The sequence below is a fragment of the Pundamilia nyererei genome, unplaced genomic scaffold (assembly GCF_000239375.1).
Source record: "Pundamilia nyererei isolate P.nyererei 1_Seehausen unplaced genomic scaffold, PunNye1.0 scaffold00370, whole genome shotgun sequence".
In the NCBI taxonomy this organism is placed as follows: Eukaryota; Metazoa; Chordata; class Actinopteri; order Cichliformes; family Cichlidae; genus Pundamilia; species Pundamilia nyererei.
The window spans coordinates 204,239-222,212 of record NW_005187771.1 but is presented as its reverse complement, the minus strand read 5'-3'; the positions used below and the strand labels follow the sequence as shown (position 1 = coordinate 222,212).

General features: G+C 40.2%; 1 protein-coding gene across 1 annotated transcript in view; it reads left to right on the top strand.

Moving 5' to 3' along the window:
• The window catches only part of tnfsf10l (TNF superfamily member 10, like), a 71,238-nt gene that overhangs the window by 47,530 nt on the left and 5,734 nt on the right, over positions 1–17,974 (top strand). Inside the window, exons 3-6 of the mRNA XM_005752653.1 lie at positions 13,840–13,876; positions 13,976–14,083; positions 17,299–17,462; positions 17,790–17,900. Coding sequence (XP_005752710.1) covers positions 13,840–13,876; positions 13,976–14,083; positions 17,299–17,462; positions 17,790–17,900 — 420 coding nt within the window. The remainder of the gene's footprint in view (positions 1–13,839; positions 13,877–13,975; positions 14,084–17,298; positions 17,463–17,789; positions 17,901–17,974) is intronic.

The following is a 17,974-nucleotide window of genomic DNA, read 5'->3' as shown; positions in this document are numbered from 1 at the left end:
TCTGCCTCTGGCCTGTGTTAATGTTGTTTGCTTCTTTAGGGGCGATAACCAAGTTTTAAAAGAGATTACGGGGTGACTGACAGAAAGATAAAGAGATGCAGGGAGGGAGGAAAGAGAGTAAACTGCTTCCTTGAATGCAGCCCTACAGTTGATTAGCTCTTTTGCAGCAACGCCAGAGAGAACAATACAGAAAGAAAAACACACAAACACTTATAGGAAGGTAAATACACATAAGAAAGAAGCGATAATGCACTATTTCTAGCGTATAAACAGTTTTATCCTGTTTGCGTTCTTGGTTGTGAAACTATATTGTGAAAGTTATTGAGAACAGCAGGGCTAATAACTCAGAGTCCTCTTGATGTGACTGAAACTAAACTCCAAAAGCAATAAAGGGTGATACCAATCTCCCGTTTTTTTTTTTTGTTGTTTTTTCTTCTCAAGCGTGTACAGTCAATGGCTTCCTCAACTGTACACAGCATTTTATCTGGCAGGAACCTACCATGCAAAAGAGGTCAGTAATCAGTTCCTGGCATCGAGCTGGTCGCTGGTGTGTTACCTGTCATGAAACCTTTCCTTGCTGCTTTTCAGAGATAAACCTAATGAACGACTCCTGTTTAGTTGCACTGGGAGTAAATCACAGACGGACAACTGTATGCAGAGACCTTGGACTACCGCTCCAAGTTAAATAGAAATATAAAAAGGATATATACTGTAGATTTTAGGTATTTATAGCATACTCTTGTTTTAATGTTAGTGAGGCAAACAAAGGGGATTTTAAATGCTTGAATAACAACACAAATTTAAGACAGCGTTCAGCCTCATCTCACGGCGTTAATCAAATTAATTGTTGCTATCACGTGGCTGGAAGGTTTTGGAATAATTCCCAGTAAGAGTTCCTTGCGCCAAGAAAATCTTGTCAATCATCCAATTCTAAAGCCAATAAAGAACATTAATTAAGAAGGAATGCATTAAAGAAGACCTCTTATGGTTTCTCTGCTGTTGTGTATGTACTGTTACATTGGTGGTTGCTCTTATTAAATGTGACCAAACTTAAAATAATGAGGCCAACTTATGTGCAGGTAGGGCTGTGAGCCAAAAGCTCAGGCTTCAGACTGATGTAAACACTCTGTTTCCAACTGGATTTTATGAGGTCAATAAGACCAGTTTCCATATGTAATGATCTCAGGCACATGGCTCTGGCTGTGAGAAGAGGCAGCCAGTCAGAAGAAAGCTAGCTTAAAGGGAGCAGAGCTAAGACCTCAGTCACATGGGGTTAGAGACCAGTTGGAGATTGCCTTGCAACCACCGATCACTAGGGAAAAATATATATTCCCTGACCAGATGTGGGTGGTTGCTGGCAGTCAACGTGAAATCGATTGCCAATGCCCCAGCCACACAAGCCTGGAGACCAGTCAGTGACCTCCCTGGTAACCACCATTCACCAGGAAAAATGTGTATTCCTTGACTTGCTGTTGCTAAGTTCACAAGAACGTATACGCTGCTTCACTGAAAACATCTGTGTGCTTTGTTTGGATGTTAGCACAGCACAGCACAGCTACCCACCAAGCAGCAGCAAAACTACAAGAAAAAAAACACAAACTGGACACAGAGACAGTTTCCCATATCACTTCAGAGTAAAAGTTGCACCTCTTGACACAGGTTTCAGCAGTTACGCCCAACATTTACTTTGAAGTCAGACAGCGTCAGTTTCTGGTTTGCATCATATGCTCGGTAGTTTGTCAAGAAGTGTTTACAGATATGTGAATGTTTTTCATATGGTGGCAATCTGCTAGTGCAGTCACAAGGTTTTTAGTGCAGCTTTCTCTTTACCCAGAAACTAGCAGCAGCCTCAAGCAATCACTTGCCAACCAGTCAGGGATTACCGGGATTTACAGGGAGTAGAGGTTGCTGACTAGAGGCCTAAAGCAGATTTTTTTTAAGATTGCGAATAATGCAGAGCTACTCTAGTATTCGCTGGAGAAAGTTTAAGCACAGAGAGGAAAGTTTTGTGGAATACGACACATGGAAACCTTCCTGCCTCCTCTACTCTCGTCTGATTATGCAAAGGAACCACTAAAATGTTGGGTCTGCAAGTTCAGGCTCCACTGACTTCTCTACAACAAAAGCAGTGAATGATCTTTCTTTTTTTTTTCTTTTTCCCTACACTTGGACTCAACTGGCTGGAAATGTTCCTGTGGCGATGCTGGAAGTACCCGTCCTGACACCACTCCAGACCAAACAGTCCATACATTAAATAAACCATAAATGGAGCTCATGTGGATTAGAATAACACTGTTCTGAGCCTTGATTCATTTCTAATGTTATGGCCCATTATTCCTTTATTGTACCATGTTTGACTCCACTGTCAAAAGGAAGAAGTGTGTGGGGATGTTTAAGCTGCTTTCAAGTTGTAACTCTGTATCAACTCTGTATCAGCCACATCTCTATTGATAAATTCATTTTTAAATGATTTTTTAATTTTTAAGCAAAAAAAACAAAAGCAAAAAAAAAAATACCAGTTTTTCAGCAGATATAGAACATCAAAAGGTCAGGCAATGAATCCAAAGGCCAAAACTCAAGTAAACTGGCAGTTACTCTATTTACTGATGAAAAACCAAAAGTATAAATCCTGCCATCAAATGTGAAAAATATCTTCATCTGTTCAAATTTGTGCATGGCCCGTAATGTGGTTGGATTTCTTTCCATGGAGATTACCCTGTCAAGCATAAATTTGTGGTTTGGCTCGAGGGAGATTTAAGAAAGGAAAGACTGTCAAAGAGAAACAAAACATTGTTGATGCATACCGACTCCTGACACTGAGGTGTTTGGTTTACATTAAGGCAAATGTGAAAAAGAAACACCTTCAAAGCATTCAACCATAAAATGTTCATTTGTGCTCTTATCGCTCTGGAACTGGTGCTAGTCTTGAACAGTATGGCTTTACCAAGAAGACCAAAGTCACAGAGTCACCTTCGACCTGGCGTTAAATGACATTTGAGTTACAGATTAATCTTTTACACACTTTTAAGGAGGCAGCCCTTGGGTACATAAACGTGGTAGTTCACCTCTGTCTTTGGTTAATGTCATTTTTTTATTGCACTCAGACAGTGTGGTATGACTTGCCTCCTAGACCAGATTAGGGCTGATAAGAGTTTGTAGCTTCCAGAAATACACAGTGAACCACACACGCACACACATACTGCCAGTCCAGGCCTGTCGGGGTCGAGCAGCATATTAAAGTATTGGGTTGCAGCTACTGCTAATCTGCAGAAGAAACGCTCCTTCATGTGCATACTTGTCCCTCTTTCACTCTCCTCTTTTCCCCTCAATCCCCCCTTTCAGTTCCCCTTCTGTTCTTTTTTTTTTCCATACTTGTCCACTGTGACTCTCCTCTGTGTTTTCCCAACTTCTCCTTCTTTTTTTTTTACCATCATTCCTCTTCTTCTCTCATTTCCCATAATTGTCGATCCGTTTCCCTCTTTTCCCACCGGTTTCTGATTTTTGGCACTGGTGTTTCGCCCTAACAGCATCTGATTTTTGTCGTATTTCATCCTATTTGTTGTTCGTTTTGAAAGATACAGTCTTGTCTTTTTCAGACTGGATGTGGCCATATTTGTACACCAGGATGGATCTGGGGAAGGGCCAGTACTTGCTAGCTAACTTGATCGGCAGGTGCATCCCGTGTGGACCTGCTAAGTGATGTGTGTTGTTGCATAAGAAAATTTTTGGTTAATGAAGACAATTCCACTACTCATTCACTCTCTGGTGGAGGCAAGCTACAGTTGCAGCCACAGGTGCCCTGTGGCCAATGCCAGTAGGTGAAGGGTTTTGCCCAAGGACACAATGACCAGGACAGACAGAGCTGGGAAATGAACCGGCAACCTTTTGGTTACAAGATGAGCTTCCCAACCCCCTGAACCACGATCGCCCCCTTTAAGTCTTAATATATGTAAGTTGTGGTAATATTCCTCTTTACAGATTTCCAAAATTAGGAAATTTTGTCATAAAGACCCAAATTGTGGTTACCATTGGGAGTGGGGGGTCACAGCAAGAGGGTCCTGGGTTTAACTCCACAGGCTTGCTGGGGCCTTTCGGTGGGAATATGAGGGAGAAAAACTGGTTAAAAAACCTGTTTATTTATGGTATAACGGAGGGAGTCTAACATTGGGATTGACTCACTAATGGAGCAAGCCTCAAGTGGCCATTAGAGTTACTCCACTTTTTGGTCTCCTCCCCATTAGATTCAGTTTTTATCCCAGAAAGAACAGCAAGGGTGCTTTTCAGTTAAAGTGGCATTTTCAGTGATTCCAGCTGTGTGCCTCTGGTGTTAGTAAGCCAGCTTCTGGTTTCACTGCTGCCATGTCCAGGCTGCGTGTTTCCTCTGTATCACTCTTAATACATGCAGCTACTTCTGTACTTTAACTCCCATTATTGAATGGAGACTTTAATGTAAGCTCATAGATTGAACCAGTAAAATTGCCAGTTTATTAAGAAATATTAGGACATATTAAGTAGATTTTTTAATCCATAGGCATAAGATAATATGCATTCTGACAAATTAATCCAGCAGATTATTTAAAAGTTAGAACACCCTTCTGGACTCCCTCTTGACCAGTGTTCCCCCCATATCGGCAGTGCTGACAGAAAGCAGAGCTTCCAAGAAGACATTTTTAAGGATTTACTCGCTATCTTGTCTCTTTCTCTGTCTCTCTCCTTGTACCGTAACCTTAAATTTTTTCCCTCGATTTCTCCATTTCTTTCTTTTTTAAGCTTTTGGCCAGACATAGCATGACGTGAAGAAATCCAGTTATTTTTATCTCTGTCTGTTGTTCCAAACAGGGTGAAAGAGGAAAGTTCAGGGCTTATTTGTTGTTGTTATTGCAGCTGGACGGGGTTCTTTTGGACTTGAGCTGTTTCAGGCTTCCCTAAAGCTCATGCATATTTGCACAAATGCGCACACGTTCGCAGACGCACCACAGCAAATGCCCTCAGGTCGGTGTAATCAACATGCACTCGCATAAGGTTACGTTGGCAGTGAACTTGAACTTTGAGGCTTGTCACATCAGAGCCTCCATAGTGATTTACTGGAAACAAAAGCAGTTTCCTTAACGAGGGCAGGAGTGCAGTCTTTCACCATAAACCACCAGCACACAGTGGCTGATAAAATCCTCATTAAGGGTAAAGCCACAAACACATAAAACTTACTTCCTTGTTGCAGAAAATAAGCCCAAAAGCATTCACTGCATGGTGAGAAAGAGGTTTTATTGAGCCCTTTGGTAAGGTTAGATGAATTATTGTTAGAGTTATGGCAATTATTTAGTGTTTCATCTGGGTTTCATGCATTGATAGGCATTCTTTAATTTTCACTGACATAAAGACTGTAATTTGCAATGACCAAACAACATTTGACTGCAAATGATCCTTCTGAAGAGCAGCGATTGTGCTTATTATCAGCTCCAGCTCCATATGTAGCTTATACTGGGTCTTGATGCAGCTCCTCGGTTTCTCTTCTATCTGAAAGAAACAGTTTTAATCCTCTTCTGACAGTTTTTATTCCTCAGCACAGTCTGAACTGTCTGAAGCAGCTTTCTTGTAACTTCTTTAAGTATTTTTCAGGAATAGTTGTTTTTTTAATGGTCCTGCACTGCTTCAAAAATGTTGATGTCCGGCCTCTGGGGAGGTCAATCCATGACTGAGGGTGACTGATGGTGTTCCACTGCGTATGTTCTTCCATCCAGGTATGCTTTTACTGCATTGGGAGTGTGTTTGGGATCCTTGTCAAGCTAAAAAATGAATCCATCAGCAATCAGGCAAATTGCATAGTGGATCAATGGTGGACCATCATGTTTCAAAGGTGGCTGTAGACACTCATGGTTTTATCTCTCGCCTGACATCTTCCGTACATATTGACAACAACGTGGACCAAACATTTCAAATTAGGATCTATCACTCTGCTGCCACTGCTTTTCAGTCCGGTGCTTTGGTAATTTGCCATGCTTCAGCCCTTTCTCCATTTCCGTTCTTTAGGCTGGCTTCTTAACACCCATCCTTCCACTGAGACCATTTCTGGTGAGGCTTCAGTGAACAAATGAAGGGTTAGATAGAGGTTTTTGCTGGAGGTTTTTCTGTTTCTTAAGCACATGACTTTCAGGTGCTAGTTTCTTAGGCCTGACACTTACTCTTTTGTCCTCCATTTGTCCAGTTTCCACCAATTTCTTGAGGACACCATGGTGAGTTATGTTGTACTTTTGTCAAACTGTGTTGTTGGTGGTATTTTTCATTAGCTTCAACTATAGAAATGGGAAGAACTGATGTGCTTTTGTGAAAAGCTGCTGCTAAAGCTGCTGTGCCTAAAGATACAATTTAAAATTGGTTCTTCGCGAAGTTGTCTGTTGTGATACAACATTGATTCATCCTTTCATAGGTCAATGTTAAGTGGCTTGAAGAAAACAAAATCTCTAGAGATGGTCAGGTACAATAAGGGAAAATGAGTGACAGACCTTCAGAAAGCCTAGAGAACTCTTGGTCAGAACAATTTTATATAACTGCTACTAAGTATCTCTGGCTGATTGTTCCTTTCTTTCCTGTCATTCTTCTTCCTGAATGGCACAAAAAAGTTCAGTAGGGTGAAAAGGTAAAGAATTCCTTTCTCAGCATTGGCGCCTTATCTTTGAGCCTTTCTTGATGTTCTCATTTTTAATCTTGACATATGAAGCTGTAAAACAAAACATTAGTGTGAGTGTGGAGGATAGTGTGTGCATGTGTGTGAAGGAGGCACTTAGAAGGATTGTGTGTGATTGATTTCCAAGGACATGAATGAACAGTTTAGAAAAGACAGCTAAAAAAAAAAGCCTTTTCCATGTTATTAGACGAGCAGGCAGCTGACATGAGAAGAAAAAATCATTTAGAAGAAGTGAAGAGTCAGGATACACCATAAATGAATCAATGCAAACAGTTCTCAAAAAAACATAAAAATACCAAGTGAAACATCAAAAGTAAAGAAGATAAAACCCCCGAAAACAGAAAACAACCTCACCTGAAATGCAGCAGCTCCAATGCGTTGTCAACGCAGCCTTTAGTCATTTGCGGGGAGCCATTTAAGTGGCGAATGACTCAAATAACTGTCTCGACCTCCGACACGCAGTAACTCTTTCCAGGCTTCAGACTTTAGATGGGCTCCATGGAATGCAAAGTCCAGTGGGGTTCAGTGGCTGGAGTGTAACTCACAGGAAACTGATGTGCATCAGTGAAGACTTTTATATTTTACTTCCAGGCAAGAAGTCCAATGTGTTATCCTCATTTACGGTACTGACTTTATGACTCTCTGCTCTCCAACAATACTGTGTCAGACATACATGAGGCAAAAATAAATAACAGATAGATGCAGAGCTGATGATTTGGTGTAACTGACATTTTTAATGAATGACCACCACTTAAAATTGTGATCCCATGGATGAATAACTATTTATACCTTTCTGGTTGCGGATTGTAGTCCCAGTAATATCACTCATGTTTGACCAGGCTTTGGTTGCATGCAGATACAAAACATGAGAAGGAACCTATTTGCTGAAATGTAAATTAGACTAGAAGCTGTCTGATTTTCTATGACCATCATTTTGCTGTTTAGTTGCTTTTGTAAATTTATTTACATTTGTAAACAGCGATCAGTGGATGGAACAGGAAGTCTTGGTCTCGCAGGTCCAAAATATTGGCTGAAGCAATCCTCAGATAAATGGCTAAGATAAGGTGGATTCTTAGATTGCTCAGAAGATAAACAGGCAATCGACTTAGTGCTTCTCTAGTGCCGCAAACAGGTTGACATTTTTGTTTTTTAGTGAAATGTCCATAAAAATATTTTACCTCAACCTTTAAAGCACCAGCATTGTCATGCCTGGTATGTTTGTACCCACTCACAACAGTCTCCATGCAAAACTGATGAGTATTCATGCATATTCATTTTTCTTTGTTTGTGGACATGGGCATGAAAACACACTTTAAAGGCCATTTGTGAATTGTTATTGGCAAAAACTGGCTGAGCAACAAAGTCTACAAGGTGGCAGCAGGCCATGAATGAGCTGGCTGGAGACCTCCAGTGTGGTGTGTGGCATCAGTATCTTCTTTCAGCTACTTTGCACGATTACAAGAGGTTCTAACTTTGAAAAACATATCACAATCTTGATACGTCTTCTTCTATACTGATGGGTCCAAGTCTCTTTTTATTTCTTGTTCCAACAGTGAAGCCTGAAATGGAAAATTCCCCTCACTGGAGGTCTGCTGCCAAATTAGGAAAACAGATAAAATTCAAATAGTTTCCATAGTTTCATACCAGGAATGACTTCCATGTCAGTGTCACACTTAGCATGTTAGCATGCTGGAAATATTTCACAATGTCAGTCATTACAGCATCAGTTCAAACTAACTGTGATCAAGCATGTGCCCTTTAGCAACAATCAAACCTGTTTGAGAATGTAAGGAATTATTTTTATTTACTTGTATTTAAGGCCATAACAGCCCTTAACTCAGCTAAAGAACAGGTGTGCATGCTGAAGTTTTCATATCCCGTGGATTCAAGACCAGGATGGCTTTCTGTGCAAAACTTTTCCATGTTTTTTATTCAATTAAAGTATGTCCCAGAGTAATCCAAATGCAGCTTCCAGCTTTTAATTTAATCGAGTTATTTGTTTTTAAAAGTGTAATTAAATAATTGAAATTGTTTTACTCCTACAACAAACCCCTATTACCTAGAATTATCTCTTGATCTAGCCATAATTAACCTTTCATTAAAAGGGCAGAGTAATGACTTCAAGCTGCAACCAGAGGGGAAAGTTGGAAAATCAAAAAAAAAGGAAGGAAGGAAGAAAGAAAGAAAGAAAGAAAGAAAGAAAGAAAGAAAGAAAGAAAGAAAAAAGTTCCCTTTATTACCAATTCATCATACTGAAAACAACCCATGCAAGTTTCCACTGAGGTATAATTCATGCGATCGGCTCACCTGAAGGAAATATTGTGTTTACTTATGCAGAACAACACTTAGATGTGTTTTTACGTTATATGTTTAAGATGTCAGAACTCATTTTCCTTCCCTCACACTCCATTTTTCAGCAAGTGTTTCTTAACTCTCATAGCAATGGACTTGGACAGTGCAAGAAAAATCATCCTCGCTCAGAACATGATTTACTTTCACTGCGGCCAGTTGTGTGTTTTATGTCTTTATGAAAAAATCCCACAGGAATCATTTTTATCTAAAATGTGCTTTATCTTTTCACATCGGGGCCTGCCATTTATTTCAAGCAAGTTTGACGCCTTGTACACAAAACACACAACACCCACTCAAGTACACATTCTAAAATAAGACTAAAAGTGAGAATGTGCTTTATATGTATATGTGCAATATAGTCCAATATATTGTCCAATATGATTAAGTCTGTGTGAACTGTAGCCTCAGTTTCCTGTTCTTAGCTGACAGCAATGGCACCCAGTGTGGTCTTCTGCTGCTGTAGCCCATCTGCTTCAAGGATTGACCTGCAGTCTGTTTAGAGACACTCTTCTGAATACCTTGGTTGTAATAAGCGATTATTATTACTTCCTTCCTCAGCTTTATTTCCTATTTGGTATTTGAAGGTCGTATTGACCATGCCTATATACCTAAATGCATGCAGTTGCCACCATGTGATTGGCTGATTGCATTAGTGAGCGGTTGACACCTTGTACCTAATGAAGTGGCCAGCGAGCATATGTAACTGCATACAGAAGGTTGTAAATAAAAACCAGATGGCAAATGGCAGTAAAGGAAACAAAGCACTATAACTCCAAGTGACACTGGTTTCACATTTAAAAGTGCTGCTGGTCCAGAATCTTTCAGGATGCCACTGAAACCTTCCAATCCTGTGTGCAGCATTATGCATGTAGCTGATGTCATGCTGTAGCCATCCCATAGTTTCCCAAGCGAGAGCTTAAGCATCAGAGACAGCAGACATAATGAAAACATGTTGCTCCAGAGTTGCCCTGAAAGAGCTTGAAAGCTTCTGAAACACTGTGTTTTTCTGGGTTGTTTTTTTTCCCCTTTCTTTCTTCAACTGCAGCCACATGCAGGGCAGAAAGTCTGTTGGCAATTTTCTCTCTTTAAGTGTGTGTGGGGGTAATTTTCTGGTTTCAGGACCCAAGGAACGTTAGGCAGAGACAGGCACGCTACGCCGAGCGAGACCAGCCGACACTCTGTGTTGCGCTTTTCTATATTGTGTTCCCCCCTTAGAGTACATAGGATATACACAAGCCGTGGTGTCACGCTGACACACACACACACACACACACATACTGAACCCCAGAGCAATCATGCTCAATTTGCAGGTTGAGCTGAGTGTTCAGTGCAGGAGAAACAATCCCACTGCCAAGAATAACATCACATGGGCAGGTGACCATTAAAAATGGAATTAATCATATTCAGGATATTGTGGTATTTCTGCAAATTAATCGCAGAGATTTATTTCAATAGGAGCTCAGTGCCCAGCTTCGGGGCACTTCAGATTGACCACATGAGCCCAACAGGTGGGCAGAGTGGGCAGACATGTAGTAGAAAGGGGGGAAAGGGAGAGAGAACAGGCAAAAGGGGGGAGAGAAGTAAAAGGAATTATAAATTAAAAGCTCGCTAAGGAAGTTAAAGCTGAGGGAAATCTATTTTATGCACAAAAGGCAACTGAAGCTTGATTTACAAAGTGGGAGAGACAAAAAAAGGAACACGTGTCAGTAGAGAAAGCAGTGTGTAGGAGAAGAAGATTTACTGAGTGTGTGTGAGAGACAAAACGCATCTGTGTGTGTGTGTGTGCACGCGTGACAAATTAAAGGAAGAACTTTGACCCTTGACCCTTGCCGTTATGGGGTCTGGTGGCTCTGTTAGGGGTTGGCTTTCTTGATTCCTTAGAGGAAAAGATCAGTTTAAAACACTTGTATTCTCATGGCAGACTCCAGGATGACAATGCCACCGAGTGGTTTGATGAGAATCATATGCTTTCGCTTTAAGTCACCAGCTTTCAGTTCGGTTTAACACCAGTGGGAGATCTTTGGGCCCATGCTTTGGACAGCACTCTCCACCACATCATCAAAACACTAAATAAAGGACTATCATTTGTTAGATTGATGTTCCAGAGACTTGAGGAATCAATGCCAAGGCACACCGAAGCTGTTCTGGCAGCACGAGCTGCCCAAACACTTTACTAGAACATACTTTGTGCTGTTGAGGGTCGGCTTGTTTTTTTGGCTGTTTGTTCTTTATTCTTTGAATTTGTCAGTTGTTTGTATTTTGGTCCTGGCTGTGTCTACACCTGGGATGAAACAAAAGCCTCTCGCTGGGAACATAAATGATAGAGAGGAGCAGGAGAAATAAACCAGAGACTGGACGACGGGGAAGTGTGTGCTGTTGAGGGAAGAAAAGGAAAGTTTATATTTTAGAGTTGAGATGATGAAAGAAGGCAAAAAAGACAGGAGAGTGTAAAATGAAAGAAAAAAAGAGCATGTAGTGTATTGTCCAATTTTAAAACTAAGCTAAGTCTGAAACTTCTCCACACATTCTCCGCTGATGAAAATTTCCTGAATGTTCTTTCTCCTGTAGTCATTATTCATCAGGATCAGGTCCCTCTCCCTCATTCTCACTGAGAGAAGTGTACCAAAGTTAGTTGAGCTACGCTAAAATAATTCAGATTAATTATACCAGTTCACAGCAACACTCATCTCAAGGCACTTTGTTGTGACGTGAAGACCTGCAAGGTCTTAGAGGAAGAGCTCCACTAGCACTTTACGATGGCGGGGAGGAAGAAACAGAACCAGGCTCAGGGAGGGGCAGCCATCTGCTGCAACTGGTTTGGGAGTGAGGGGGTAATAGACCATAGGCAATAAACAGGACAAAAGGCAGTCTGGGACAAAAGTTAATGACATGCAATAGTGGTGTACAAAGGAAGAAAGAAGGGATTGGAGGAGTAATGGCATCATGGGAAATCCTCCAGCAATCTCAGTCTTTAGGAGCGTAACTAAGGGATGGTTCAGGGTCACCTGGTCCAGCATAACTATACGGAAAACTTCATCTTGAAAGAGTCTGTCTAACAAACCTTAATTGGAGCTGTTTCCACAGATGAGGGGCCTGAAAGCTGAAGGCTCTTTAAGATAAGATGGGGCCTGATTATTAAAGACTTTATATTTTAAACTTGATTCTGGATTAAACAGGGAGCCAAAACTAAGCCAAAATGGGAGAAATGTGCTCTCTCTTTCTAGTCCCAGTTAGTGCTCTCAGTGCAGCATTTTGGGTCAACTGAAGATTTTTCTGTGAAAAAAGAAAATATCTTTTACCTTTTAGCAGCTAAACTTAAAAGAACAAATATTACATCTTTATCTTTATCTGATATATTCACAATGATTCGTGTTGTAATTTCAATACTTCTCCTTTTGTCTTGTCCCTAGAACATGTTTGTTGCCTTAAGGTTTCCTCTCTTAGCAAACTTTCTTTTCCCTATGTGAATCAAAGCTGGGACGGTGTCGTAAACATCACGAAGCTCAACCATGACACATTGCTACTTTAGGGCTGTACAAATATTACTCAACTATAGAATCAATAAATTCATTACAGAACAGTCGACACAAACAAAACAACTGTGTCCACTGCAGCCACTTCACACCCATAAAACTGGCTCTGGCTGTCTGAGGAGCCCAAAGAAACAACAGCAGGTTAATGATTCACTTTACAGTCAGAGTTAAATAACACCATCGACTCTCACTTTAGCTGGACAAGCTCATCTTTATTAACAGTTACAAAGCTGTAAAAATGGACTGACAGACAACACTTACCGTACAACACAGTGCCTTTATCTTTAAATTGACTTTCATACACTTAGTGTTTTGTACTTTATCCAATTACAGACAACATTTGTGGGGGAGTGATTTATGGGACCAATAATTCACAAGTTCAAAACCTTATTGTGGTGCTGTTTAATTGCTTTAATGATTAATTAAAGACTGATTCCGTGCATAGTTTAAGGATGTTGTGCTCCTGTGGCTATGCAATGTGACTGTGACTGGAGATCCTCTGATTTCCTGAAATAATTCAATCAAGCTATTTATAATCCCGTTTTCTCAGTTATTTAATATGTACTGTATGTACTGTAGTTAACTTAAAGAGCAGTTTCCCCTCTCTCTGGAACATTATGGAAAGTTCATGTAACTTTGATTTATGCTCGTGTATTTACAACAGTCATCAGACCTAAGTTGACCTCCTGTCAGGCATTAGAGAATTAAGTTAACCATTATATTTTATTTGCTTATTGCTAATGTTTTATTATACTTCAAAAAGCATTGGAAAAAATAGAAATATAATAATTTAAATAAATAAATGTATTTAAAACATGTAAATAGTATATAGAGATTTAATTTTGGAAAAAAAACAAAAAGTATACAAAATATACAAAAATGAATTAAATACACTTTAAAAATTACTTTATTTTTGCTGATTTAGTTTACTTATCAACAAAAGTTTGAATGTTAGATTTTTACACAAATATTACAATTTTATATCGTTTTACATGTCCGGTAATTGTGGTGGATGGCATTAGATGAATCAGCTGTATCCTATCCAGCCCTGTGTGAATAATCCTTTGTTATTTGCGTTACTCAGATGAAACCAGCTAGTCTAGCTCACCATGTTACATTAACCTACTTTTTATCCAGCAGTGAGTTTGCACATTCTTTTTTTTTTTAGGTCACGCTAAGATGTTAAATTTAACAGCATAAAGTGAACAATTCCTTTTTTTTCTTATTCTCACATTTTTGTTGACTTGTATGTTTTTCTATATTTTCTTTTAGGTGGCAGATAGCATCATCTCAAAGCGCATCTTCACTGGTGAGCATCCCTTTGTCTACAGACACACACACAAACACAGACAGACACACACCTTCTCACTAACTTTTTTAATGTTCTTTGATCCCCTTCCTCCCTTAGAGGCGAGAACCATGCCTCACAATTTCAACAACTCAGGGTCAAAGTTTATGAGCCCCGTGACCCAGAGGCCATCTGCCCACTTGACCCTCAGAGACGCCAGTTCTCAAGGTGAGGCATCTGTGTTTAAGCGGTCATCATTAATCTAGGCGAAAGATTTCGGGAAGTCGGAGAGGAAAATGAAAGTTTTGCCGCTGAGCCGTATGTTTTGCATGTGCCGAGCATGCACAAAACTGTGGGTTGATTGGATAAAATCAACGATAAGCACATAAACAGTTTTGGTTCCTACATGGTGCAGACATCTGGACTGAATTAGACTAAGGAACACTGAGGAGCATTGGGAGCAGCTGCTCATGAAGTTTAAAAAATATCTAAAGAAAATAATCTGAAGAAGCTTCTCGGATGAAAGATAAAAAATCTTCAAGAAACTTAAAGAAGTCTAGAGCTTTTCTTTCCAAGCTCCTTAGATCACAGAAATGTAGCGCTACAGTCCGTGAGTGTCACGCACACCCAGTGGCTATTTTCAGATTTACACACACTACAGTCCTGTTTAGGAAGCTTTGTTTATTAAAATTATTCACAAAGAAATAAAATGTATTATTATCGAGTTCTTTGGTGCACACTGGGGCCTCTGGTTTCCCAGAAACCAAAAACATGTATGTTTGATTATTTATTTAATCAAAATTAGTGAACTGTGATGGAAGTCAACCTGTCCAGCCTGTACCCCACTTTTTGCCCAATGATAGCAGAGATTGGCTCCAGCCCTTCCACTGGTCCTATCTGTATAACCAATTAAAAAAGATGAATGGGTGGATTATTAAGTTATTCCATCTGTTAAAGTTCCAAATCACATTTTCTTCCCCATTTTCCTGTGTAGCATGTTTAGAAGCACATTAAAGTCTACTCTGCTGCTCTTTTTCGTACCACTTCCTGTGTGCCCGAGGCATTTACTAAGAAACACTGAAGTTTTAAGCTGGGTCTGTGAGGTCTACCAGTATGCTGTATGTGGCAGTAAAGTAGATATTTATATAGTTCACAGATCAGAATCACACACGTTATAAAACATGGAATTTAAAGTTGGAATGTGTTTTTCATGACTTTGGTATTGTTTCATCTGAATCGGTCGTGCAAGCTGAAGGGTGTTGACAATCTGGCAAAGCCTTCCTTATGTTATTTCCACTGAGTTGACAAAGGGTAAGAAATGTGCTGTGTGTGTGTGTGTGTGCAAGAGCTAGAAAGACTGTGTGTGTGTAAGAGGGTGAGGTTCACACATTAAGCCTGGATTTCTCATAAGGAAGTACAGGAGGAACTTTGATCCGCGATGGGTGTTTCTTAGAAAGAGAAGTTATCCTACACATGAAGAAAACTGTTTCACGCTGGCACACACAAGCTATGACCCGACTAATTACAACTGAGAGTGTAAAGAATTGAAGTCGTCACCATGACTTTGCCATCTGGGTTTGGACTGTCCGTTTTGAAGCTTCAGAGTTTGCCTTTTGGCTGTTGCCACGTTGGTTTGTTTGGAGCCCTAAGGTACCTTATGTGGACAGCAAAAGCACAGCATGCTTACGTATTAGTTAATGAAGATAAGCTTGCACACATTTTGCAGACATTAAGAGTTATGCCGTGAATTATCGCCATGTTGGACATCACCATTTGCTAGTTGTAACTGCGTCTTTCCTGACTGGTTGTTAGGGTTTCTGATAGTTCCTGGCTGGAAATTGGTTGCACGGAAGTTGCTGCACCAAAAACCTCCAAGCAATCGATTTGTTTGGTAACAAACTGCCTCAGTTTCCTGTTTTTCATGTTTGTCTGCGAATGTTTGCTAACTATTAGCTGAGCAGCAGTGCAACTTGAAAAACTGTACAATAAATTTACTTTTACATTCAAAGTAAAAGTTGCACTGCAGAGGTGCAGCCAACAAGTTTCAAAAAATGCAACTTGTACTTAAAGGCACACCATCTCCGTTTACCGTTTTCCAGTTTCAGTGCATCTTGAAGACCAAGTTGTCACGACTGTCACACAGACAACAGGTCAGTAACACACGTCTTGGATGGTTTGTTCCATACAGTAAGTCATATTCTTTTTTGGATAGTACCTGCTAAAACAGTACGTACACAATGGTGCAGTCCACTTCATTGACTAGCAGAGGTGAAGCTCTTTTGGGAAAGCTTTTCATTTAAAGTGAATGTACCCCCCCCATCCCTTCAGTATCCAGGTGGATGTGTTCTAAAATAAAAAATCACCCAGCATGGAGTTCTTATGAAGAGAAAAGCTAATGCAGTTTTTGGTATCAGGCTGTAAACATGTTTTTTAATGCAAGCCTTTGGAAAGTGACTTGTTTTTGGAGCCTCAAGTGGCCACTAAAGGAACTGCAGTTTCTCGCACTTGTGGATTGAAAATCATTTTTCAGCGTTGGATCAGATGGAAGAGTTTATTCAGTTAAGGTCTCTGTGATGGTTATGTGCTAATAAATCACAGCATTTACATTGTAGTGTTATAGACTTAAGCTTCTATTGTTGATGGCAGTGTTTCAGATTTGCACACTAGTCACACAAGTACACGTGGCAGAGGAAATAAAGCCAGCATGCACGAGAAATCACTTGTGTTAAATGTTTAATTTCTGCCATGAGGAAAACTGCTACACATGGTTCTAGTCAGCAGTATTCAGTATTTCCTGCATCTTACAGGACTTTGGCTTCAAGTTGGTGCCTCTTACCGGTGAAACAGGCTTAACCAAAGATTAAATCACCACTTCTGCTTTAAGTGGCCATTGTACAAGTTTGAATGTGCACTTCAGAGTGCCCTGTTACAGAGTACTCAGAAGGAAACTCCACATCGCCTACATTGTCCAATAGACATGGTGGCTCAACTGTGTAATGTAAACATCGTTCACCAAAATTTTAAATAATACTGTAATTAAAAGTGCTTTTTTTTAATCACAGGATTTTATCTTTTTTAACTCAGTATTTCAGATGTTTCTCAATATTTTAAGGGCTTTAGGGGAAAAGGCAAACTATTGCTCAACTTTGGCGGCTGTAAGAAAGAAGTGCACTACTCTGGAGTCACAAACTGTATTTATTCAAGGTTCATTTTGCCAGCTGCTGCCGCTTATGAGCTTTGGGCAAACACTCACTGATATGTGTCTTTGCTTAGTTTTTAAACCTGGTATTGATTTTTTTTTTATTACATCCAATCTATGATTTCTAGGCTTTAGCTGGTTTGTTTTTCCCCACTCCTTTTATTTTCCATCCCCATGTGACAGTTTTTCTTCCCTCTTCTGTTTAGAATTTGTCTCTTGACACTTTTTTAATCTTTGCCAACAGGGTTTTCTTCCTCCCTGAGCATCATGCCTGGTCTTCATCAGTCCTGCCGCCATTTGGTCCGCTCATGGGCCAATCAGAGCCTAGGAGCTCACCTGCACAACATGACCCTGTCTAATGGGAAGCTCCGAGTGCCCCAAGATGGGAGGTACTATCTGTACTCACAGGTGAGAAAGCTATGCAGATGGAGGAGATGCTCCAGGCACTTTGCCATATTTTTGTGTGTTTTAACATGACAAGTTTGTCATTAATTAACCTTGTAGTGATAGCTGCTGAATAAAGGTGTCTGTGACTGATGTATATTCAATTTTATTAACCATTAATTGTTGTTTACAACATGATTGGATTCATTATCGTAGGGTCTACCTTACAAGTAGGGTCTACCTGTAAGGTAGACTGCAGGAAACCTGCTTTTCTGTCAAAAACAAGGGCACGTCAAAGAGGAAAAAACATAAAACAAGTCACTGCATTAACTTATTTCCACCTTTGTCCAGGTGTATTTCCGTTATCCATCCCCATCTGCAAATGAGGGGGACCAGCGCAGCGTCAGCCACCAACTGGTGCAGTGCGTCTACAAGAAAACGTCCTACCCAAGCCCCATACAGGTACAGCATCTCTGTTTTCCTAAAACAATCAAAGATCACCCTGAAGTATTTGTACCTTTCAGCACTTTCATTAG